Source organism: Triturus cristatus, chromosome 7 (genome assembly GCF_964204655.1).
Source record: "Triturus cristatus chromosome 7, aTriCri1.1, whole genome shotgun sequence".
In the NCBI taxonomy this organism is placed as follows: Eukaryota; Metazoa; Chordata; class Amphibia; order Caudata; family Salamandridae; genus Triturus; species Triturus cristatus.
In genome coordinates, this window is record NC_140590.1 from 1,735,192,587 (window position 1) to 1,735,219,490 (window position 26,904).

Here is a 26,904-nt window from a genome sequence, read left to right on the forward strand (position 1 = left end):
AGCATCCTCGGGCAAAAGTGTTTAACACCCGCTCACAGACAGCATAACAATCGAGTACAGCAGCTATAATCTATATCAAAGTTCCCTTTTCAAACAATCATTACCGACGCCAAGTCTGGCCCTGGCACGGTAGTGCGATTTTTGTTTAGTATTAAGAAAATTTGACACTTCAGAGAGCAGTTTCAGCAGAGAGGACAAAGAAGGAATGGGCATGGAATCCAAATACACAAACTGAAACTTCTCTATCAAGGGGAAACATCACTGCCAAAGTTCAGAGCTTGTGAAAAAGCGAACAGCGAAATCACTTGCTAGTTAATGTTCGGGGGGGGGGGGGGGGGGGCGGAATCTTTAAACAGTAGGCAGAGTGGCGCTGATTTCGGGGGTGGGGGGGGCTGAATCTAGGCAGAGTGGAGCTGCGGGGGTTCTTACAAGGGGTGAAGCAACAGCGAGGCCTCATTAACATGCAAATGGTCTTTTTAAAGACCTGTGAAGTGCTCAGGCGCGGCTTTGTGTCTGGCCGGGGAGCGGTCTCATCCCGGGCTGCCACACACGACAAGGGGGGCTGAAGCCCTTTGAGTTCAATGGGTGTTGCGTGCCTGATCACAGGTAAATGCGGGAGAGAACGGGGTTGTTGAGCAGGGCCGGGCTGGCTTCTCCGGGCATCGGGCGTTTCCTGTAGCAAAAGTGCTTCACAGTTAACCTCCCCCATGACCCTCCAGCTGGTCCGACATAATTGCCAGGCCTACTTTGGGGTTCCAGTTCGGCCCTGTTGTTGAGTATCCTACCCAGGGCTTTAAGTGGGATAAAAAAAAAAGGGTGGGGGGCGGTGTTGCGCGGGGTCTATACGACTTGTATTTTGCTGTCTCTTTTGTCATTGCATCCAGGCATAATGATACAACAAGTAACATGATACCTACAACAAGTTAGGACTATTGGCTTTGTCAATCGTTGTTAGTTGCATAAGATAAATTAGCAGTAACTGTGGCTTGTATATAATATTGAAAAAGCATCCACTTGAAGCCCTAGTGACACCACGACAATGTTACTGCTCCTGAGTTTCAAAAAGAGACAACAATATAATCATGCTGTGGCTGAACTCGACAGATTAAGAAATATATCCCAAATTATATATAACAGTCGGTAGACGCATGCCTCTACAGTGTTCTCTTATATTTTGAAACCAGAATTGGTCAAGTTCGTATCCTTTCAAAGTTCCCTTTTCAAACAATTATTATCAACGCCAAGTCTGGCCCTGGCACGGTAGTGCGATTTTTGTTTAGTATTAATAAAATTTTACACTTCAGACAGCAGTTTCAGCAGAGAGGACAAAGAAGGAATGGGCATGGGATCCAAATACTAATCATGCATATTAGTCTGGCCACTGGCATTTTGCGATGCTGCAGCGTTTTCCTCATAATTATGGATTTGCCAAACTTCCCAAATAATGCTCGCATAATAAATCTCGCTTTTGAGAGTGATTAAGCTATTGACATTGTAAATAATGCCGTTTCTTTAAATGTTTTAAAAACATAAACAAGAACAAGCATTTACAATGCAACGGTTTCGGCATTGTTAAAGTTAGAGCTATTGGCATTGCTCATGACAATGCCGTTTCTTTAAATGTTTTAAAAACAAACACATAAACAAAAATAATGTCATGAGCAATGCCAATAGCTCTAACTTTACCAATGCCGAGACCATTGCATTGTAAATGCTTGTTAAGTAAAGCTTGGTTTCAAGAAAAACATGGTCGGAAGCTCGGGCCTCTCTAAAAGCTAACTTGATTGCCCTTTGGTACGGTTGTGATCTGAAACTTTACTATTCAATCCCCGGCCTCCAGTTCTCCCTCGCTCATTACTTTTGAGATTTTTTTGGACCCCATCTCTTCAGTCTGCGCATTTATTTATTTTTTTGTGGCGAAATGAATGTTTACAATAACTAGAATGCAGAGGTAGCAGAGGGATGTTGCCTGGCAAACTGCGAGAAGCAGGAATTCTCACACAAAAAACGTAATAGGGGCCTAGCTATCATTGGTGCAACAGGCGCAGTTGCACCGGGCTTTGGAGTGTTACTGTGTGAGGCCCACTGTACCTCAATTATGTTATTTTTACTAACCTGTAGGGGCGACGTTTTGGGGTGTTCTAAAATCAGCGCTGACCGCTTATCTGATTTTTCCATTACTTTACAATCAACTCTGACGTTGTACCATATTGGAGCACTGACATATCGGGTGATAATCGCCCCAGAATCAGTCCTGATACCTGGTCCGATTCCTAATTCATCAGGAAACAGCACCCACTCGTTTTGTGATCCCTGCTCATATTTAGCCCTGACGCATGTTGTGCTACTCGATCTAGAATCAGTGAGGACACAGCACTATGTCTGATTCTCGGTTACACCAGAAACAACATTGACACTTTGTGTGAATCTCAGCAGTAAATTAGTGCAGACACCGGGTCGGAATAACAAGTGGTAGTGGATTGAGCCAGGTTTAGCGCTATAGTAAGCAGCCTGTAACCTCACAGGGCCCCTGGACACATATCACGCAATGCACGTGTGACTTTGGGCTCCTGGAAGCAGGGGGGGGGGGGGCGACAAATATTCAAGATTATTCGCCGACTGGAAACTGGGACAATTACAATCCTCATCATTTGGCTTGGAAAACGCCTGGTCAGCTTAGTTCAAGGGAGTGTCCATACTAATTTGAGAGTGATTAAGCTATTGACATTGTAAATAACAATGCTGTTTCTTTAAATGTTTTAAAAACAAAAACATAAACAAAAATAATATCATGAGCAATGCCAATAGCTCTAACTTTAACAATGCCGAGACCGTTGCATTGTAAATGCTTGTTGACTTATGATCCTGATAAATAAACCAGGGGCCTGGCTGCCCGGCAGTCATGTACTACACCCCGATACCAAAGACCCTCAGTGTGGAGTCATCCTTATTTCTAGGCCCACAGACGTTCTCCTAGCAAATACACCTGTAGTGAGGGCCAACACTACAGGGTAAAGGGATTTGCCTAGAATCCCACGGTGTTGTGCCCACGTTAAGAGACGCACCTGGGAAAGAGTTCAGAAAGGGAGAAGTGAAGAAGTGGGGGTAAAGAAGTTAGGAGTGTGGGGGAAGTGAGGAGTGTGGGGAGTGAAGAAGGGAGGGGAATGGGGGGGGGGGCAGATGGAGAGGGAGCGATCGGCGAGAAGGCTTGCGTCAGCGCTGCTTTCGATTTCCCCGTTGCCTCACATGTACAGAAGAGGTGAATATCTAATATAACACCCAATTATTGTGGTATCTTTCTGTGCCTTTTCAAATTTATCTGGAACGATGGCCCTAGACAAAAGATTCCCCACACACGAGGGGGGAGGTGGTCCGGTACAGACTCCAGGGCAAATTGACTCGTTCCACACAGGGATAAGAGTGGAGGGCGGAGCACGGGTTGGGGGAGGGGCATTCAGGAGGTGAATTAGAAGGGGGCCTCTACTCTGCCCCCACCCCCTTCTGCTGCTGTCCAGGGGTGGTGAGTGTACACCAGTGCACAGTCCAATCCTTACCGCCGTCTCGCTCCACGCATGAGCCGGGGCTGTCCTTGTCCCGAAACGCGACCATCTCCGACTCTGGGTGGTTCCCGGGGCTCCCTCCGTGGTCCGCCTCACGCCATCCGGTTCTTGCTCCCATGGCAGCTGTCGGTGAGACCGCACCTAGCGGACATCAATGGAGACTGACTAAAGGCGGCAATCTCCCTTCTGAGCATGCGCACAAGTTTACCACTTCCTGGCTCGCACTCCTGGCGATCGCATGCACTAGAGAGGATGTCATTTTTACTCTCCTCCCCAGGGCCGGGCTTGGAACGGAAAGCAGCCCTGGTAAATTATTAAACCAGCCCCATACAGTGCATGGCGAGGGAGCCTGACCACTACAAGGGGAGTTCGACAGTTCACCCCCCCCCTTACTAAACAAGCATTTACAATGCAATGGTCTCGGCATTGGTAAAGTTAGAGCTATTGGCATTGCTCATGACATTATTTTTGTTTATGTTTTTGTTTTTAAAACATTTAAAGAAATGGCATTGTCATGAGCACTGCCAATAGCTCTAACTTTAACAATGCCGAGTCCGTTGCATTGTAAATGCTTGTTTAGGCATAGGGAGATTTAAGTGATTTGCCCAGAATCACTGAATGTTGAGCTGACGCGGAGACTCAAACCTGGTTCTCCAGTTCCAAACTCTGAAGATTTGGCCGTAATACCACATCCAGCCACACAGACTTTCACTGCAGGTCCGCTGAAATACCAGGAGGGGAATAAAAACTGATGCAGCAGTTTGCCCCGAGTCCCACACATTTTTACCACCCTGTTTACAGTTCTGCAAAAAGTCAGACGGGATGATGCTTGGGAGTTGTTGTACTGCATTGAAACGCTACGCGATTTCTCGGCTCCCCACTGCGAGTTTCTCCCTCGCCCCACTGTTGGTCTCCCCCGCCCCGCTGTTGGTCTCCCCCTGACCCAATGCCCGTCTCTTTCTAAAGCAGGCTTCTCCAATGAGCAGCTCTCCACCTGCCTCTACGTAGCTCTCCTGTGTTCAGCCCGGCATAGTAAATTAGAGGCTTTTGCTTGGCTGAATTAAGATATGTATATCAAAACCGAAACATGAATTTGAGACACAAATGTGTGCATTTGCATGACTCATAAGTTCAGAGCCTAATGTTTAGAGAAAAATATTTTAAATGCTGATAAATCATGCGGAGTGGGAAAGACGTATTGCTAATATGATCACCTGGGTGCCAGGGAAGTATGTATTACCCATGCAGGGGCATTCCAAATTCATAAGGCCTTTTTAAATTACAGCCGGCAGTCTTGTCTGATAATCTGGGGTGACCACTGCTGTTAATAATGCATGGGGGGGCCACTAATGTAATCGTGCCTCATGAGGTCACTATTACTACACTAATAATCTTCAATAGTAGCTCGGGATTTGGAAACTTTTTACACAAAATGCAGTGGTGTAAAAAGCCAATATGTCAAATGAAATATGAAAACTTGTTCACAAGCCGCAGTGATGTATTTAAAATATTACACAGTGCCCTGTGAAATATGCTTTTATGTTTTGCAATGGGCCATTGCTTAATAAAGTTCTAATCACGAAAGAAACAAAGCCTGAATATTCTCAATCCGATAAGCGCTGTTTGTTGGCTGCATACTGCAGAGAAGACCTTTATTAATGGCTCCCTTCTGAATACAGAATTAGTTTTCAGTAAAGCATTGGTTTCTTTTCTGAAATGATTAACTATATATCCAGTAATTAGCTCTTGTTTTACACAACACACAAAATAAAAAAATCAAATGGCTCACTATTTTGCTCACATTTTCAATGAACATTTCGCCTTTTTAAAAAATAAACCTGCTTAACTGTCCTCAATTAAACTTATAATACATACAAAGCACTTGGCCGCCTGCCTTGTGGTTTCACCCAGCTTTCGGCCAGGAGCTTTCTGTCATCACACCATAAACACGCATAAAAGATGTTAATGCCTTCCACTGATCCTCATTTCAGTGACCACCATTCCCCACTAAAGAAAGTGTTAGCAGGGATTTATAAATTAAGCGAGGGACCAGAAAACGAACAAGCATTTGCAATGCAATAGGTCTCGTATTTACACGAGTTTAAGCTATTGGCATTGTAAATGACAATGCCTTTTATTTAGGTTTTAAAAACAAAAATAAAAGGCATTGTCATTTGCAATGTCAATATCTCAAACTCGCGTAAATGCGAGACCTATTGCATTGCAAATGCTTGTTATAGGGAGTGTCCAAAATTCGCATTATTTGCATATGCATAAGTACGTGAAATGTTTGAAATGTTAGACGAAATTACACAGAATTATGAGAAATATAAAACTAGCATTTGGCAGTATACTTGAGCGCAAGATGTGTTAGTGCAGAGGACACGTTTGAGCTGAAAAAAAATCTCCTGGAAAGAAGCAGCCACTCGTGTTCTGGTCGTCTGCATGCTGCCTTTGAGCACGTGCATAAATACGCAGCATGGTGAAATAATTTAATTTCTGGAATTTTGTGCTACTATCGTACCGCAAAATTGCGCCTCGTAACAGCATTTTAACCGGGCCTAATATATACCACAACAGAGTAAATAATAATTAGTATTTTTTATTAATAATTAGATCAATAAAACATCAACTAAAATATGATTTTCATGATATCGTAATCCTACAATAAAGCATAACTTTGAGTTGAGTCGTCCAGAAAGGTTTGTAGCTGTTCGATAAAGAGAAACATGGATTGAGTTTACGAGAATAATTGGTCTTTGACATGATCAATCAATCAATCAATCAGTGACACTTATAGAGCGCGCTACATACCCGTAGGGTCTCAAGGCGCTGGGGGAGGGGGGGTGCCGCTACTGCTCGAACAGCCAGGTCTTCAGCTTCTTCCTGAAGGAGAGGTGGTCTTGGGTCAGGCGCAGGTCGGCCGGGAGGGAGTTCCAGGTCTTGGCGGCCAGGTAGGAGAAGGACCTTCCTCCTGTAGTCGCTCTTCGGATGCGGGGGACGGCGGCGAGGGCGTGGTTGGCTGATTGGAGGTGGCGTTTGGGAGCGTAGAAGTTGATCCGGCTGTTGAGGTAGCTCGGGCCTTGGTCGTGTAGGGCTTTGTGTGCGTGGGTGAGGAGGCGGAAGGTGATTTTTTTGTTGACGGGGAGCCAGTGAAGGTCTCTCAGATGTCCGGAGATGTGGCTGGTTCGTGGGATGTCGAGGATGAGTCTGGCTGAGGCGTTCTGGATCCGCTGGAGTCTCTTCTGGAGCTTGGCGGTGGTACCGGCGTAGAGGGCGTTGCCGTAGTCCAGTCGGCTGGTGACGAGGGCCTGGGTGACGGTCTTCCTGGTCTCGGTGGGGATCCACCAGAAGATCTTCCGTAGCATGCGTAGGATGTTGAAGCACGCCGAGGAGACGTTGTTGACTTGCCTGGTCATGGAGAGGGAGGAGTCCAGGATGAAGCCCAGGTTGCGTGCATGGTCTGTCGGTTTGGGTGCGGTGCCCAGGGCGGGAGGCCACTAGGAGTCGTCCCAGGCGGAGGGTGAAGAGCCCAGGATGAGGACCTCCGTCTTGTCAGAGTTCAGTTTCAGGCGGCTGGTCGTCATCCACTCGGCTACCTCTTTCATCCCTTCGTGTAGGTTGGCTCTGGCGGTGGCGGGGTCGTTGGTCAGGGAGAGGATCAGCTGGGTGTCGTCGGCGTAGGAGATTATGCTGAGGTTGTGTTGGCGTGCGATGGCCGCGAGGGGGCTCATGTAGACGTTGAAGAGGGTGGGGCTCAGAGAGGATCCTTGAGGGACGCCGCAGATGACTTCGGAGGCCTCTGACTTGTACGGTGGTAGGCGGACTCTCTGAGTTCTTCCGTCGAGGAAGGAGATGATCCATTCCAGCGCCTTGTCCTGGATTCCGATGTTGCTGAGGCGCTGTACTAGGGTGCGGTGGCAGACAGTGTCGAATGCCGCGGAGAGGTCTAGGAGGATGAGGACCGCTGTTTCTCCGTTGTCCATCAGGGCTCGGATGTCATCGGTGGCGGCGATGAGGGCGGTCTCGGTGCTGTGATTGGCTCGGAAGCCGGACTGTGAGGGGTCGAGGGATCCATTCGTCTCGAGGAAGGCGGCCATCTGCTTGTTGACGGTCTTCTCGATGACTTTGGCTGGAAACGGGAGGAGCGAGATGGGGCGGTAGTTCTTGAGTTCGGTGGGGTCTGCTGTTGGTTTTTTGAGTAGAGCGCTGAGTTCGGCGTGCTTCCAGCTCTCAGGGAAGGTGGCGGTGTCGAAGGATGTGTTGATGATGTCTCGCAGGTGGGGTGCGATGACAGCGTCGGCCTTGCTGAAGACGTGGTGAGGGCAGGGGTCGGTTGGTGATCCGGAGTGGATGGAGTTCATCGTGCGGATGGTGTCTTCGGTGCTGATCGGGGTCCAGGCGTGGAGGGTGGTGGTGGGGGGTGGTTTTTCGGTCATGGTGTGCGTTGGTTGGTTGTTGAAGCTGTTGTGTATGTCCGCGATCTTGTTGTGGAAGTATGAAGCGAGGGAGTTGCAGAGGTCTTGCGATGGGGTGATGTCGTTGTTTCCTGCGCTGGGGTTGGATAGCTCTTTCACGATGTTGAAGAGTTCCTTGCTGTTGTGTGCGTTGTTGTCCAGCCGGTCCTTGAATGCAGTTTTCTTGGCGGCGCGGATCAGCTGGTGGTGCTTCCGAGTGGCCCGCTTGAGGGTGGTCCTGTTGTCCGGTGTAGGTTCCCTTCTCCAGACTTTCTCGAGGGCTCGGCAGTTCTTCTTGGAGCTCTTGAGTTCGTCGGTGAACCACGGGGCTTTCTTGCTGCCGGGTCTGCTGGGCGGGGTCCTCAGCGGGGCGAGCTCGTCCGCGCAGTTGCTGACCCACTTCGTGAGGTTGTCGGCGGCCTGGCTGGGGTTCGCTGAGCTGGCAGGAGGGTGCTGGCTCAGGGAGGTGGCGAGCTGGTCTGCTGTGATCTTGTTCCAGCTTCTGCGGGCGGCCTGTTGCTGGTGGTGGTGGGTCGTCGTTCTCTTGAAGGTGAAGTGGACGCAGCTGTGGTCCGTCCATTGGAGCTCTGTGGCGTGGCTGAAGTTGATGTCTGTGCTGGAGGAGAAGACTGCGTCGAGTGTGTGTCCGGCGAGGTGGGTGGGGGTGGACACCAGCTGCTTGAGTCCAAGATTGGCGAAGTTGTCGAGCAGGGTGCTGGTGTTGCGGTCGTTGTTGTTCTCCAGATGGAAGTTGAGGTCTCCCAGGAGGATGTAGTCAGCGGAGGGGAGGGCCTGCGGGCTGACGAAGTCGGCGATGTCCTCGCTGAATGGGGTGCGTGGTCCCGGGGGTCGGTAGATCAGGGATGAGATGTGCACATTCTCATTACAACACACAGCTAAATGAAATTGTAAACAGTCCAAATGCAGAGGGAAATAAGGACTCCATGCTTTGCAATAAATAATGCTATCCAATAAGGGACACCCAAAAAACCCAGAAAAACGTATTCTGTGAAGTCTGGAAAGAGAAGGTGCAGCAGGTGCAGTGGCACAGCTGTGTATGTGCGTGTGTGAAAGTAATCGCGATCGCGATCACATCAAAGCGGCCGTGCAGCCCGCGAAAGTGAAAGCAAACAAGTGCTTTCAGGCCTCCAAATGGTGCGCGCGCCCGGCCGACGCACATGCACTGTATTTGGAGGCCTGAAAAGCCACTGTTTGCACTTCCAAAACTCGCTTACTATAAGTCTCGCCAGAGCAGCGCTAAAGCGCTGTCTCAGACGAGACCTAAAAAGGCCAAACCATTTCTACAGCACGCTCAAAACGAGCTAAGTAATCTTTCCGACCTTCTGAACGTGTTAAATCATTTGGAGAAAAAAAAATCATACCCCGAGGCATCCAGATGACTTGCTCCCTTAGTTCAGAAGACAAAAATAACTTTCTGTGACTAATGCAAGCACCAACAGAGCTTACACACATTCACTGTTGCAAAACCCAGTAATTGGGAGGTTTTTTCCTTAGTCAAGATTGGAATACATGAAAACAGTTTATGTAGCAATTTTATGGAACCTTTGCACAAAACACATAAATTAAAAATAAAACGGAGGAGAGCAAGGGACTGGGACAAAGATTCATTCAAGAACACACAAGCAGGCCATATGAATCACTCTGCAACTTCCCTAACCCACAAGTCCCACATTTTTCAGCAGCTGGGGCCACCGCAAAACTGCATCTAAAGGCTAAACTCCACCTAAAGGAGCCAGGGGCTCACGAAGTATGCATGTATTCCAAAGAGAAACTGCGATTTCGTCACTCGCACTTATAGCTAGATATGTTTTGAACAAGGCGACGTCACACAACTCCGTCCTTCGAAATGAAGGTTAATTATCGTCATCAGTGCTGCACTTTGGAAGAGATGGGTCTCCCTGCAGAGGGTGAACTGGCGGGTGGGCGCAGGTGTCACACCGTGAGGATGCAAGCAAATGCAAACATTGTGAACATCCGGAAAAGGGAGGAGGGGCTAAAGGGGGTCATGTCAGAGGGTGGCAGTGGTGTAGCGAATAGGGCGGTCGAGTGATGAAAATTGGTTCATGGGGTGGGTGTAAGGTCACAAAGGGAATGACAGCTGGTTGGGTAGAATGAAAGGTTGCAGGGTGGAGCAGACAAGGAAGAGCAAGGTTATATGGCCAAGAATTCTGGCACACGAAACAGACAGGCATATAGTGCGAATGAAGGGTGGCACAAGTAAGAGACAGGGGTTTCCAGTAGGAATGAAGGCTGGCATAAGCACTATGAGGTGGAGGTACAGCGAGGAGGGTGGTAAAGAAAGAGAATATAAATGGCACAGACTGGAAGGAGGGTGGTGGTGCTGGAAGGAGGGTGGTGGTGCTGGAGTGTGGCTGGCAGTGCGAGCAGAGTGCAATGGGCACGGAAGGTGGTATAGACCGTCAGGAGGGTACTACAGGAAGCGGAGGGTGGTAGTATAGGCAGGAAGGTGAACAGTACAGAGATGATGGATGCAGAGGGACACAGAAGCAGGGTGATATGGAAAGGAGGACTGTATAGACAAGAGTGAGGGTGGTACAAGGAGCAGCACCGTAGGGGTGTTAGACAGGAGGACACAAAGCAATGCGGGTTGTGGGGATCGGACAGGCAGGAGGGGACAGCAGAAAAACGATGGGTAAGGTGGTGCAAATCAGAGAGTCAGGAAGCAGAAAAGTGGGACAGGCCAAATAGTGAGTAAGGGACAAAGCAGGGTAGTGCGAGGTGGTGGGTAGGATGGTCCTAAAGGCAGGTAGGAGAGTGCTATACTTGTAACAGAGGTGTAAGGGGATGGTGCAAAGGCCAGGGCGGCATTAACAGCACAGCCCTCCCCCCAGCAACGGGGCTATAGAGATATTTACAGTATTTAAAGCGAAGGGGTGGCACAGGCAGTAGAAGAAGTGCAACCAGGGCAAATGGGGGCCCTTGCAAATAAATGCAACCGGGTAAAGGAGAGGCATTGAGTGGGTACCGGGGGTGGAGGATAAGGGTACACTCAGCGGGGAAGAGAGGGAGACTGTCTCTGATGAGGGTACAGACAGGAGGATGCTAATGTACCGGCATGATGGGGGACGGAGTAAGAAGAGGCCTGACAGGCACGAGAGATGCAGGATAATAAAAAAAAAAAAGAGGACCGCCAGCTGGCCACAGGAGGCGATTGTGACAACATCCACAGACAGCGGGACAGCCAGAGATGGGTCGGGTGAGAAGGGCACAGTGAGGACGGGAACAGAGTAAAGAAGAGGGGTGAGAGGCACAGGACACCCTCAGGGACCCAATCACTCACCACGTAGGAGGACCCGCCCTCCCCGCTGCGGGTCTTGGTCTCTGGGATGGAGAAGTGCATGTCCCCCGTCTCGCGCGCCCCGCTCCTCTCCAGGCACGGCACGCGCACCCTTTCCAGGCACGGCACGCGCCGTCTCGAGCCTGCCCCTCCCACACCTTCCCCTCTCCTGGAACACGCCGGGCACCCTGGTGCAAACAACTTCTCGCCACTAACTTCCGGTCGCCATCATGGATTGGGAAAGGAGCCCTCAAGGCAGAGGTGGCGCGATCCCACTCAAGGCAGAGGTGGCGCAATCCCAGTGGTAGCGGTTTATGAACGTTAACTGCGCAAGAGATAGTGTTCGCAGCGAAGAATCGGTTCTTGAACATACGGATGTGTTATCTTGCAGGCACATTTTGCCTTTCGGATACAGTTTGTAGTGTTGTATCATAACATTGGGAGGCTATACAATATAAATAACAAATACAGCACCCCTGTACGTCAGTGTTTGGCTCGGGAAAACATTATAAATGTGCGTTGCATGGTAGCCATTGTCGAATCAGGCACAATCTCAAGGCCGTATGACTTATCACCGCTTGTACGGTATGCGGCTATGGCCGTGTCCTGACTTTAACATGGCGTCGAGAGAATTTATCCAACCCTAAAGAGCCGATTGAAGTAGATAAACTACTCCTACGCCGCAAATAAGCTAAAGCATGTATAAATAAATATCAAAAGATGGCGCATTTTGGACAAACAAGCGCGAACAATTGCTCTGGAACCTGGCAGAAAACCCCAGCAACAGCACCGGAAGACACCACCGCCTTTCTCCGAGGCAGAGCAGAAATGCCTCGGAGAAAGGCAGCGTCCTTTTCGGATTCGGGGGCGTGTTTTGCTGTTGTCTCCTCCCTGAGACTTCTCGCAAAAAACACGCCCCCCGATCCGAAAAGAACGGGGCCTAATGTGAATGACTGACCTCTTCTCCAATGGCTGGCCAGCATTCAAGAGGCCAGCCAATGGAGAACAGGGGAGAAGAGGGGCGGGTTCAAGCCCCTCTTCTCCAAGTCATTAAATCTCGGAGCGAGACTGCGCAAGCGCAGCCTTCGCAGCCGAGACCTAAAAATGGCAAAGATGAGGCCTTCTACAACACATTTTTCATTATATATTCAATTGTCTTAGTTTTTAAAGCATAGCAAATGATAATGTAACAGTGCACAAGCATACAGCAATCTTTATTGGGGCTCTTCAATGATTCCCTCACTATCGCTCTCCAACAGCTCCTCTCATCTCTCTATAGCCCCTCTCTCATATGTATTTCATTTGTTTTATAGCGCCTCTCATACCAGTGTAGGGGGTCGGACCACTTTACATCACAAAAACAGAGACAATCAATCACACGTGTGTAAATCAGTGTATAGAAAATGTTACAAGGGGACTCCAAGGTGTAGCATTCACATCTCATCCATTTTGGTAGCCATTTTTAAGAGTGCTTGGTCTGGGGAAGCCAAAACTCAGGATTCAGAACGTAACACAGTGGTTACGGTTAACCTTAATAATACAAATGTATTTTCTACCCCAACAAATACTTTTTAGCGAAATTAGGATAAAGACTGGGGAAAAACATAACTTTCTAACCTAGATTACGACTAACTTATGAACTGCACAGTAACAAAAGGATCTCTGTGACTAAAGCAGTAACCCACTGAGCTATGCACATAAGATACCATTCTGTGATCTGCACAGTACATCCATGGACGTCATTTAGGGATCACCAGGGGTAGCAGTTGCGACCCCCTAGCTACCCCTGGCACTGCCTTTGCGAGCCCTGGCCTCAGAAGTGGCCAAATCAGTGCCAAAAACACAGGGGGGGGTCTCGCATTATCAGGGTCAGGCTCTATCCTCGTTTTCTGCTCATTTGTATTATATTACTAGTGAATAATAGTTTATTATTTTCTATTAATTTAATAAAAAGTGGAGCAGCAGGATATGGACCTTCACGGGCATCTAAGATAAGAAAAATAAATTGGTTTTAATGTATGTTGTGTGCGTGAGTGTGTATGTGTGAGCATGTACGTTTGTATGAGGGATCGTGTGTGTGTGTGTATGTGTGTGAGTGTGAAAATGAGAGAGTACATTAAAGGGAGTCAGAGTAAGAGTGAGTGCGACTGAGTGGTTCAGGTGAGAGGGAGTGCACAAGTAGGTGAAAACGAATAAGTGCAAGTGAGTACTAACGATGGAATGAGTGTGAATTACTGAATGTAAGTGAGCATGTGTGCCTAAGCTTGCAGATCTGCTGTTGGACGTGGCATCCTTGGAATTCTGGAGACAATACTTGCAAATGGGATATCCACGGACAAAATGCTACTGCTGGCACTCTGTAGGTAGATTTTAACATGGATCACCCATGATAAAATGCCAGTACTGCCCTCCTGGAGGAAATTCTTGGCATAGATGGCAAAAAGACATGATTCGTAAGGAGCATAGCCAGGAGAGATTCGGGGAAGCAATACCGAGATGACCAGAGAACATGTTGTGGAAGAAACTAGAGAGAATGAGAATTGGTGGAAGAAAAAGAAAGTGGCTGAACCTTGAGCTTGAACGAAAGAACCCATAGAAAATAAGAGAGCAAGAGACAACCAGCATTGGCATAGCCAATAGGTCTCGCTTTTGGGACCTTATAAGTATTTAGTTATGCAGCACAATATCCTTGGTGCAACAGCAACTGTTGCATGGGTAAACACTTATAAGGTCCCAAAGGCGAGACCTATTGGCTATGCCAATGCTGGTTTTTATAGAGAGCTGAAAATAAACTTGGCTGTCCGCCACCTGGCTAGTTTTTGATTGCAACTCGTTAGTGACATGCACTAGGGACGGTTATCTAGGCCTGCCAACAAAACGAAGGCTCTCCGCTGTACACCGGTTGTTACTTCACTAGCATATGTATAAGAGCTAGTAGTGTACCAGCTCCTGTTCTGATAATTCCAAACTAAATGCAAAAAAAGACATGCCACCCAAGGGAGATCCTTGTACCCTTAGTCCTGAAAGATGGGATACAATTACGTGCTTTCCTAAAGCGCATGCCCAACCTTATGGGCATCTTGATGCTAACAGATGTCCTTTCCAAACTTAATGTGACAATTTATTGAGCTTGGAAGAACGAAAACTATGTAGACCCTCCAGGATTTGAAACGGTGACCATGAATGATGTGAAGCACAGGTATCTGCAGTGGATGCATTAGCTCATTTTGCCAGTTGTGTTACGATGGTCAATATCCCTGTGGTTTCCTCTTGCTTTGCAGCTCTTTCCTTACCTCATCCAATGTTTTACCGCTGAGCGAAACACAAGACATTACCACCCCATACGTTTTAGTGGAATACCTGAATCACAAGCTTTCCGTACATATTTTATTCAGCCCTCATTTTAGTCTCCAGAGTTAAGATAATGGTTTGCGTGTTCCATGCAACACACATGGTTACAAATAGGCAACCAGGTTCACTACTATCTTTGTACGGCCGTACATGTTAGTTAAATAAAATGCTGTGGTGTGCAAACAGAGGGGAAGTTTAATGTGGGGGTTCGCATTTTCTATACCTCTTTAGTTCCTGATCTAAACATAGTTGTTTGACTGCGATATTCAATCATTGCACAGATACCACTAGTGAATAGTGTTCGGTGTTGCCTGGCCTGCAGCATTGTCTAAATACGCCGTCCTACGGAACTTGTTTTTAAAAACCATGTTTTCCACACAAGCTCGAAGTTCCTCAACGTGATGAAACATTCAAACAGAAACCTATCGAGTGGGAGGTACATTCCTTAAAAAAATCAATACAAAAATGTTCTGAGAATGCTGCAGCGTTAACCTTTCTTGTGTCAAAATCCACGCCTAAAGGTTTGTTGTGAGCAGCGTTGGGTAAAGAATCTTTGTTTTGCAAATCTGTAGACAGTGTGCAGTCAAATATAAGATGCCACATTCTAGAGTTTTGGGAATTGGAATTTAGCGCCCCATTTCAGTTAAACCCTGGATGTGAAGGGTGAAAGGCAGGTATTGGAGCTAAAATCTGGTAATTCAGCTCTTTGTTTAGTAATATTATTCGGATAGGAGAATAAAGGCTTCTGATTACTTTGCTGTGCCAGATACATTTGTAAGCTCGTCCACAAACCTATTTTGGAATGGCTGAGTGCTGTCAAAATGCCTTTTTTTAAAAAAAAAATACTGAAGACTTGGTGGGCAATGAAGTTGCCCATTTAAGTTTATGAAACCCAATGAAAAATAAATATTTAAAAACAAATTTATGATCATTTAATTATTGTACGTAAACTAATTTATACCTTTAACTGCATGGGCCAGATGCCCTTAGACATTGCTGGAGCGTGAAGTGATTTTCTGATGAGTGAAGGGGCAGGCCGGCTAAGTGGTTCAGAATTAGAGCAGCGTAGGCGTCAGAAGTTGAGTCCATCTTGTACATGTTATTCTTATTCTAATGGTTCAAGAGACAATCTAAGATCTATAAATTAAAAAAAACAAGCATTGGCCGCATATATTTAACATGGCTCGAGGAATTGAGGTCACGGGTTAGTGGAGAGGACAGCAGAGCTGTTCACCCCAGTGGGGCTGAGGCCGAAACCATTACCATCCACCACCATTTTAAGACTTAGCGCACTGAAGGTTGAATGGATCAGAGGCTATGATCTGCTGGTTACACATAGCTCTGCCGTGACCACTTAAGACAATGCAAGTAAAGTGAAACCAGCGAGCTGTTGAGACCCCCTAATTCAGTGCCACTCAGATAAATGGTGGTGGAAGAAACACAGGGGCGTGGGTCATGAGAGCTAGTCCCTCGCCAAAGTCGCTTTTGTGAAAGCGGCATGTATCAATTAAATAAAACAAGATGCGCGGCCGCGAGACACGCTCTGTGGTGAGCTTCCCGGACACTCACACAGACAGTTTTTGAGGCTGGCTAGTCTGGCGTCCGTCTTATTGCAGCCCCACCCGAGTACTTTAAAAGACCATTTACTTGTTAACGAGGCTTTGTTTTTTTCACCCCTTCTTGGAGCCCCTGCATCTCCACTCTGCCTACTGCTGGAAGAATAACCCCCTTCCCCACCCCCCTCCGAAATGTTCATTAGCTATGCCATGGTTTAGGTAACCTTCTTGCATAATGTATTCCTCCATGCCGTATATTGTTCAGAGCCTCGACAATAACACAGCTTCGCTGAATGGTTTGAGAGCTCTCATTATGAGTAAACATATTACAAAGAGAAAAATAAGATATTTCTCAGTCCCCTTTAAAATGTGGGTGTTTATATCTCTGGATTGGGTGCAAAACAAAAAAAAAACTAAACATACAAAATTTATATATGTTTGAATATACACACAATGTAATAAATAGGCTGATCGTGAGTGTCATGTGCTTTTAACACCGGTAACACGGGCATTGTTTTCGTTTTAAAAAGGAATAAGAAAGGCATATATTTCAATGCCTAAATTATACACTGGAGTCGAATTTCGGCGTTTGCGCTTGATTCAACTGCGTGACCCTCGGCATAGATTTATGAGCCCCTTGCGCCACTTTTGCGTCACTTTTCCCATGTTAAAAGTGACGCAAAAGTGGCGCAAGGGGCTCATAAATCTGCCCCGGTCCGCTTCTAGATTGCGCCTTTTTTCCCCCTTGTCCGACTGATGCGAGCGACGCTTGGAGAAACTGGGTTTCCTTCCGGGTAAGTGCACAAAACTCCACTCGCTCGTGGTACTTCACATCTAAGAACAATATCGGCGCATGTCCTGTGCACAGGTCAAAGCGAAAATTATTTTATCACTCAAGGCAACCGTTTTTTAGGTCTCGCCTAGAACGCAACGCAAAGCATGCGCTGCTTCGTCTTGGCGAGACTTGTTGTGGGTTTGGTGACGTGCGAAGGGAGACAAAACATGCGCGCGCCCGGACAGGCGTGCGCGTGCACATCGCTTGTCCGGGCGCGCGCATGTTTTGCGAGACGGAAGTATACTTCAACGTGCGAGTCATGGAGGAAATGCAACAATGTGCTTGCTTTCTGCTTACGCGCGCTTTCGCTTTCTCTCCCCGGTCGGCTCCACGGAGACAGCTTGTTGTCTTCATTCCCAGGGCTCATTAAAGTCCTGAGACCCTCCAGGCGCAGCAGCAGTTAGTAATTAGGGGGGAGCGGCCATGTGTCCAGCAGGGGCTACACAAAGCCTGAGAAAGACTCACAGCCAAAGGGGAAGGGGTGACTCGAAGCAGCGGTCGGGGGTGCAGGCAGGGGCGGTGTGAGAGACAGGAGTGATGCCTGTCTGTCCGAGGGGTACAAGGGCGGTGGTGAGAGGTTATAAATGGTGCACGTCCCCGTGCAAGTGATAGAGATGTTGCCAGAATTCAGGTCGGACTCTGACAAACAGTCCCACAGATCGGAGTCTGACACACACTCCCACAGCTCAGAGTCTGACACACAGCGGCACAGCTCAGAGTTTGACACACAGGGGCACAGCTCCGGAGTTTGACACACAGGGGCACAGCTCCGGAGTTTGACACACAGTGGCACTGCTCAGACACACAGTGGCACAGCTCGGAGTCTGACACACACTTCCACAGCTCGGAGTCTGGGAAACACACTTCCACAGCTCGGAGTTTGGGACACACACTTCCACAGCTCGGATTCTGGGACACACATTTCCACAGCTCGGAGTCTGGGACACACAGTCCCACAGCTCGGAGTCTGGGACACACAGTCCCGCAGCTTGGAGTGTGACACACAGTCCCGCAGCTTGGAGTGTGACACACAGTCCCGCAGCTTGGAGTCTGACACACAGTTCCGCAGCTTGGAGTCTGACACACAGTCCCGCAGCTTGGAGTCTGACACACAGTCCCACAGCTCGGAGTCTGACACACAGTCCCACAGATCAGAGTCCGACACACAGTCCCACAGCTCAGAGTCTGACACACACTCCCACAGCTCAGAGTCTGACACACACTCCCACAGCTCAGAGTCTGACACACACTCCCACAGCTCAGAGTCTGACACACACTCCCACAGCTCAGAGTCTGACACACACTCCCACAGCTCAGAGTCTGACACACAGCGGCACAGCTCCGGAGTTTGACACACAGGGGCACAGCTCCGGAGTTTGACACACAGGGGCACAGCTCCGGAGCTTGACACACAGTGGCACTGCTCAGACACACAGTGGCACAGCTCGGAGTCTGACACACACTTCCACAGCTCGGAGTCTGGGAAACACACTTCCACAGCTCGGAGTCTGGGACACACACTTCCACAGCTCGGAGTCTGGGACACACACTTCCGCAGCTCGGAGTCTGGGACACACAGTCCCGCAGCTTGGAGTGTGACACACAGTCCCGCAGCTTGGAGTGTGACACACAGTCCCGCAGCTTGGAGTGTGACACACAGTCCCGCAGCTTGGAGTGTGACACACAGTCCCACAGCTCGGAGTCTGACACACAGTCCCACAGCTCAGAGTCTGACACACAGTCCCACAGCTCAGAGTCTGACACACAGTCCCACAGCTCAGAGTCTGACACACAGTCCCACAGCTCAGAGTCTGACACACAGTCCCACAGCTCAAAGTCTGACACACAGTCCCACAGCTCAGAGTCTGACACACACTCCCACAGCTCAGAGTCTGACACACACTCCCACAGCTCAGAGTCTGACACACACTCGAGTCTGACACACACTCCCACAGCTCAGAGTCTGACACACACTCCCACAGCTCGGAGTCTGACACACAGCGGCACAGCTCCGGAGTCTGACACACAGCGGCACAGCTCCGGAGTTTGACACACAGTGGCACAGCTCCGGAGTTTGACACACAGTGGCACAGCTCAGACACACACTGGCACAGCTCGGAGTCTGGGACACACACTTCCACAGATCGGAGTCTGGGACACACACTTCCACAGCTCGGAGTCTGGGACACACACTTCCACAGCTCGGAGTCTGGGACACACACTTCCACAGCTCGGAGTCTGGGACACACACTTCCGCAGCTCGGAGTCTGGGACACACACTTCCGCAGCTCGGAGTCTGGGACACACACTTCTGCAGCTCGGAGTCTCACACACACTTCTACAGATGGGAGTCTGACACACAGTCCCACAGTTGGGAGTCTGACACACAGTCCCACAGCTGGGAGTCTGACACACAGTCCCACAGCTGGGAGTCTGACAGTCCCGCAGCTCAGAGTCTCACACACAGTTCCGCAGCTCAGAGTCTCACACACAGTTCCGCAGCTGTGAGTCTGACAAACAGTTCCACAGCTCGGAGTCTGACAAACAGTTCCACAGCTCGGAGTCCACAGCTCGGAGTCTGATAAACAGTTCCACAGCTCGGAGTCTGATAAACAGTTCCACAGCTCAACAGATAGATTTACAAACATTGGCAAAGATAGGTTGAAGTCAAGCACTGGCAAAAGCAACAAAAGTGCCAACTGCAGAGCAAAACAATCAAGGAAGGATTGCACTGGGTATACAATGCATGGATGACATAAAATACATATCTGATTACAGACTATAATTTTTTGCTGTAAAATAGGCCCTCATGCAGAGGATACATCAAAACAGCCAATTAAAAGCCAGTGAGTATTAAATAATCCGGTAGGCCGATAAAACAAGCATTTGCAATAGGTCTCACATTTACGCAAGTTTGAGCTATTGACATTGCAAATAACAATGCCTTTTATTTTTGTTTTCTTTGTAAAAACCTAAATAAAATGCATTGTTATTTACAATGCCAATAGCCTACACTCGCGTAACTGCGAGACCTATTGCATTGCAAATGCTTATCTCTTATTTCAATATGTTGAAAAGTTTGTTTTTTTAGATAATGTTTTGCATGATTTGAATGTGAAATTAAGGTAGAGATCTGGTCGCGATTTGGCCCAACTTAATGGATTTAAATGTACAGAAAAATGTCTCGAAGTTGAGAAAGGGTCTGAAGGGGCGCACGGGGGCCCTGCACGCGGAAACCACCGCAAAATCTTCGCTGAAATGGAACACATGTTTTATTTAATAAAATGTAGATTTGGCCCCTGAACGAAGCGCATTGAAGTGTCTGCATGTCGTTCCCACAGCGCTAGCTTTCTCCATGGTGCACAGAAGATGCACACGCCCCCACACCACCTTCCTACACCCATACATACGGCGTACGAGGGAATACTATTTTGATACTAAATCACTAAAACTAAACATTGTGTCTTATTTGCAGGTGTCTAAGCGCGAGCTCCACCCGAAGGCACTAGAGCGCGTCACAGGAGCAGCAGTTACCTTACTTGATGTCATGTTAAAGTAAAGTAAAGTAAGTTCAGGCTCGGCGGAGGTGAAAAGAATCCCACGGCGTTGAGCCCGCACTTAGAGACGAACTTGGGAGAAAGTTCAGCGGGGGAGAAGAAGAGAAGAAGTGAGAGAGAAAGCGGAAGGAGAGGGGGAGTACGGATGGGGCAGGAGGCTTTTGTCAGCGCTGCTCTCTGCTCCTCCATTGCATCTCCGGCCGCATCATTTGTAGAGAAAAGGTCAACATCCATTCTCACCCAAGTATTGCGGTATGTTTCCGTGCGTCTTCTGGGGCGACGGCCCTAGGGTATGATAAAAGAACGACCCGCCTCCTCCCGTGAATGCCCCCTGCGTGAATGGGGGGTTCAGGACCAGCTCCAGGGCTGTAATGTTGTGGGAGACAGTGGAACAGTCCACGTCTCCCGTAGTGGTAGGGGGTGGTCCTGTAACTCCTGTTAGACCACCACCATCCTGTAATAGTGCAAGAATAGAGTGGAGGACGGAGCAGGGGTTGGGCATTCGGGAGGTGAATTATAAGGGGTCTCTAATCTGCCCCCACCACCTCCTGCTGCTGAGCCAGGGGCGGTGAGTGGAGTCAGGTGCTAAGTCCAGTCCTTACCGCCGTCTCTCTCCGCGCCGGGGCTGCCCGGGTCCCGTAATGCCGCCATCTCCGAGTCTGGGTCCGGGTGGTTCCGGTGCCTTCCTTCGTCTTCCGCCTCAAGCCCCCGTGTTCTTGCACCCCGAGCCAGGTGGGCTCCCATGAAGCGGTCTGTGCAGAGCGGACGGCGAGCAAGAAGACCGCACCTAGCGGACATCAACGGAGACCAGACCGACTAAAGGCGACAATCTCCTTCTGAGCATGCGCACAAGTTTACCAACTCCACTTCCTGGCTCGCACTCCTGGCGATCGCATGCCCTAGAGAGAGTGTCAGGTTTACGCTTCGCTCCAGGGCCGGCTGTGAACGGAAAGCAGCCCTGGCAAATTGTGAAACCAGCACCCATACGGTGCATGGCGAGCGAGCCTGACCACTACAATGGGAGTTTGACAGTTCACCCACCCCCCCAAATGAGAAAAAATTGCAAAATGAGGCCTTGTACAACACATTTTTCATTATATATTCAATTCAAAATTAAAGCTTAGCAAATGATAATTTAACAGTGCACAAGTATACAGCAATCTTTGCTGGGGCTCTTCAATGATTCCCTCACTATCGCCCTCCAACAGCGCCTCTCATCTCTCCATAGCCCCTCTCTCACGTGTATTTCATTTGTTTTATAGCGCCTCTCATACCAGTGTAGGGTGTCGGACCACTTTACATCACAAAAACAGAGAGACAATCAATCACACGTGTGTAAATCAGTATATAGAATGGGGGGCTTGGGGGTGGCATTCAAAGAATGTCCACCCCCTAGCAGCTTTGGGCATGTGGTTTCGCCCAAGAGCGAGCGCGTGCAGGCAAGGCGCCTGCTTTAGAACGCGGCATTTTCAAACGCCGCGTTCTAATTAATGACACTTGCGGGTCCCGAAGTCAGGTAGGCAGGAAGCGCACTTGTTTTGTGTCCCACCCACCCTCCCATTTTTAATACAAATTTTTATAGCTGCATTTTTCCTGTTGGGGTTCTTTCCTGGTTTCCTTGGTATTTTGTCACCTTTTTCCATTAGAGGCAGATTGGGACGGGATTGAGGCAGGTAGGAAGGGTTGGGGCAGGCAGAATAGCTTAGGACAGAAGGGAAACAGAGATAAGGGGATGGGGTAGAGGTTCTAGGTGGGGGAGAATTGGGGATCTATGTGGGGGAAAAATTATTGGGGGATCGATATGGGGGAAATTTCATTGGGGGATCGATATGGGGGAAATTTCAATGGGGGATCGGTATGGGGATTTTTCATGGGGGATCATGGAGGGGTGGGGGGGCGGGGTATTTTCATTACAAGTCATTGATTGCATTATGATTCTGTTTTGTTGTTGCTAAATAAAAGCGACCTTTTAACCCCCATCGGTCTGCGATGTGATTCATTGCCTGAAATGTTACATAAGACCAAGGGGACTCCAAGGTGTAGCATTCTCATGTCATCCATTCTGGTAGGCATTTTTAAGAGTGCTTGGTCTGGGGAAGTCAAAACTCAGGATTCAGAACGTAACACAGTGGTTAGGGTTAACTTTAATAATACAAATTTATTTCTACCCAAACAAACACTTTTTAGCAAAATTAGGATAAAGACGGGGGAAAACATAACTTTCTAACCTAGATTACGACTGTAACTAATGAACTGCACAGTAACAAAAGGATCTCTGTGACGAAAGCAGTAACCCACTGAGCTATGCACATAAGATACCATTCGGTGATCTGCACAGTACATCCATGGACGTCATTTAGGGATCACCAGGGGTAGCAGTTGCGACCCCCTAGCTTACCCCTTGCCACCCCTGGCACTGCCTTTGAGACCCCTGGTCTCAGAAGTGGCCAAATCCGTGCCAAAAACACAGGGATCTCACATTATCAAAGTCAGGCTCTAACCTCGTTTTCTGCTCATTTGTATTATATTGCTAGTGAATGATACTTTATTATTTTTTATTAATTTAATAAAAAGTGGAGAAGCAAGATATGGGCCTTCAATGGCATCTAAGATAAGAAAAATACATTGGTTTTAATGTATGTTGTGTGTGTGCATGTGGGTGAGTGTGTGTGAGCATGTACGTTTGTATAAGGGATCGTGTGTGTGTGTGAGCGAAAATGAGTGAGTACATAAAAGGGAGTCAGAGTAGGAGTGAGTGCGAGTGAGTGGTTCAGGTGAGAGGGAGTGCACGAGTAGGTGAAAACGAATAAGTGCAAGTGAGTACTAACAATAGAATGAGTGTGAATTACTGAATGTAAGTGAGCATGTGTGCCTAAGCTTGCAGATCTGATGTTGGACGTGGCATCCTTGGAATTCTGGAGACAATACTTGCAAATGGGATATCCACGGACAAAATGCCACTGCTGGCACTCTGTAGGTAGATTTTAACATGGATCACCCATGATAAAATGCCAGTACTGCCCTCCTGGAGGAAATTCTTGGCATAGATGGCAAAAAGACATGATTCGTAAGGAGCATAGCCAGGAGAGATTTGGGGAAGCGATACCGAGATGACCAGAGAACTTGTTGTGAAATAAACTAGAGAGAATGAGAATTGGTGGAAGAAAAAGAAAGTGGCTGAACCTTGAGCTTGAACAAAAGAACCAATAGAAAATATGAGAGCAAGAGACAAAATGGACTGTAGAGAATTCAAGGAGGGAGGGAAGAGGAGAAGAGAGGAAAAAAAGATAGTGAAATTATAGAACACAAGAGTTCGAGGGCGTGTAGGAGAGCGAGAAAGTGCATGTGAGCACTGGAGGCAGTTAGAACTTCATTTACAAAGTGCCTCAAAGCAGCCTCCGAGCATTTAGGTGCTACAGTCAGGCGCGCAACACCCATAGGGTTCAAAGGGCTTAAGCCCCCCGAGTCATGTGTGTCAGCCCAGGCTGAGACAGCTTTCCAGACACACACACACAGATTTTGAGGCTGGCTAGTCTGGCGTCCGTCTTATTGCAGCCCCACCGAGTACTTTAAAAGACCATTTACATGTTGACTGAGGCTTTGTTTTTTTCACCCCTTCTTGGAGCCCCTGCATCTCCACTCTGCCTACTGCTGGAAGAATTAGCCCCCCCCCTAAATGTTTATTAGCCCCCCCTCCCCCGATATTTGGCTCTAGTTGCGCCTCTGGCTGCAGTGCATGCACTCCAGTTGAAATGAGCTGCTGGACTTTGGGAAGTTCTTGAGCCATTGAAAGTACAATGTTTACTTATACCCAAGTCAAGGGTGAATAGAAGGAGAAGAGTTTTGTACCCGGATTTAAACCTATTCTCCGAAGAGAGGTTTGCATTTGCCACATTTTCACTGGATAGTTACACCATTGCCCAGCGTAAGCAGGTTGATGAGACCAATCTGGCCGAGTGATGTCCTGTAATTCATTGTGTTCCAACAGGTGCGTATCACGCGAGATGGAACACTTGTTCAGAATGTTTCTTTGCATTCTTATTTGCTGGTCAGTTAATCGTTGATAATGGTGGACCCCACTCGACTTTAGGGTCTGTACTCATGTTGATGCTCAGTCTTGTTCTCTGGCTCGTCACTTTGATTTTATTTTGGGAGAGTAGCAGTACTGACCACTGATCCTCTGCACTCATGGACCACTAATGTGTCTACTATCAGGATATAGAAACTGAGAGGGACCCCTTAAGCCAAAGAAATAGGGTACCATACAAATATGAAATCACAAAGGTTTCCTTTGGACAGCACTATGCAACCGACCATATATAATACCTAAACAGAGCCTCCAACTTTATCTCTCAATCACATTCATTACATTCTGAATAGGAACATATATCTGTATACCCAAGGCTACTGTTATATACAAGACTAATAACAGAAGATTAAAATTATTTTATTCATCATAAGACACACAATCACGGAAGCAGATCTACACAATGAAGAACAATGTGTCATGAAATATAAAAGACAGTACAAATTACATAAATTTATTCAGAAAACACAATAAAAATTATCAGACAACATGAATTTAAAATACATGTGAGAGTACAACTAATAGACCAACGACTTTGTCTTAAACTTATCACATCCGTAAGACTTGTTCCTCAATGACTGAGACTGGGTGCTATGCTTTATGGGCACTCGAAGCTCTAGGTGATAATTTCGGATTGTGTTCCTAACAATTCAGTCGTCGACGCATTTCGATGGGAAAATTATAATACCATCTTTATCAAGACCAACGTTATATGACTCTCTCAAGCTGATAAAAACAGGAACAATTAAAATCAATTCTTTTATAGTAGAGGTTTGAGGGGATATGTGTATATCTTGGGCACCAGATTATTAATGTGTCTGGGCTTCAGGGGTAGATACCTCCTGTTAACAACAAAGCAGGTCCGTAGATCGACCATAGGATGTATCTTTCTCAGATGTCCAAATACCCCAAAGCGAAAAAATAGAATCTGGGGCTAAATAGTGTGGAAATCTTGTTGATGGTAGAAGCTATACTCCTCACGTGAGTGGCACCAAGATTCTGTGTAGAATATCCTCAAGATTAGTCTTTAGTTGGTAGATTATTATTACTATGGTTCTGTTTTCCTTTTATGATGGAAGATGAGGATCAAGAAGCTTCTTACACCAATCCTATGGTTATAACGGATTTGCTGGCGGGCGGTAGCCTCACGACCTCCGTTGCGGCGACTGTTAGAAAATGCCATTTTCTGTTATTAGTCTTGTATATTACAGTAGCCTTGGGTATACAGATATATTCTCCTATTTTGAATGTAATGAATGTGATTGAGTGATAAAGTTGGAGGCTCTGTTTAGGTATTATATAATGCCGGTTGCATAGTGCTGTCCAAAGGTAACCTTTGTAATTTCATCTACTATCAGGAGCCACAGATACAAGTAACGCAAGGGGCCACGGAGGCATGTATTGTGAGGGGAGCACCAGTGCATGTACTGCCAGGTACCACTGATGCATGCACTGCTTAAGGCCACTGATGGAGGTCCAAGGTTGGACTTCTGATGCAGCGGGACCAGGGTGGGGACACTATTGCAGCAGGACTACGAGGGGGACAAGGATGGAGCAAGGACTACTGACGCAGCAGGTCTCACATGAGGAGATTATTGCAGCTGGACCAGGAGGGGGACAAGGATGGAGCTGGGACTACTGACACAGCAGGACCAGGGAGAGGACACTATTGCAGCGGAACCAGGAGGGGACATGGATGAAACAGGGACTACTGATGCAGCAGGACCAGGATGAGCACACTACTGCAGCAGGACTACGAGGGGGACAAGAATGAACCAGGGACTACTGACACAGCGGGACCAGGGTGAGGACACTATTGCAGCTGGACCAGGATGGAGCAGGGACTACTGATGCAGCAGGACCAGGGTGAGAACACTATTGCAGCTGGACCAGGAGGGGGACAAGGATGGATCCGGGCCTACTGATGCAGCAGCACCAGGGTGGGGACACTATTTCAGCAGGACCAGGAGGGGGACAAGGATGGAGCAGGGACTACTGATGCAGCAGGACCAGGGTGAGGACAATACTGCAGCTGGACCAGGAGGGGGACAAGGATGGAGCAGGACCAGGGTGAGGACGCTATTGCAGCAGGAGCAGTTTGAGGACACGATTGCAGCAGGACCAGGGTAAGGACACTATTGCAGCTGGACCAGGAGGGGGACAAGGATGGAGCAAGGACTAC

The 26,904-nt window shown here is 48.0% G+C and overlaps 1 protein-coding gene across 2 annotated transcripts in view; it reads right to left on the reverse strand.

Moving 5' to 3' along the window:
* LOC146812935 (C-type lectin domain family 2 member D-like) overlaps positions 1-21,430 on the reverse strand; it is a 185,314-nt gene extending 163,884 nt beyond the window's left edge. The window contains exon 1 of one of the 2 annotated variants that reach the window (XM_085619979.1): positions 21,238-21,430. In XM_085619979.1, coding sequence (XP_085476105.1) covers positions 21,238-21,379 — 142 coding nt within the window. In that variant the 5' untranslated portion in view covers positions 21,380-21,430. Of the gene's footprint in view, positions 1-3,554; positions 3,772-21,237 lie in introns of those variants that run through there. The other variant, XM_085619980.1, reaches the window with a different exon arrangement.
* Between the last annotated feature and the right edge of the window lie 5,474 nt (positions 21,431-26,904).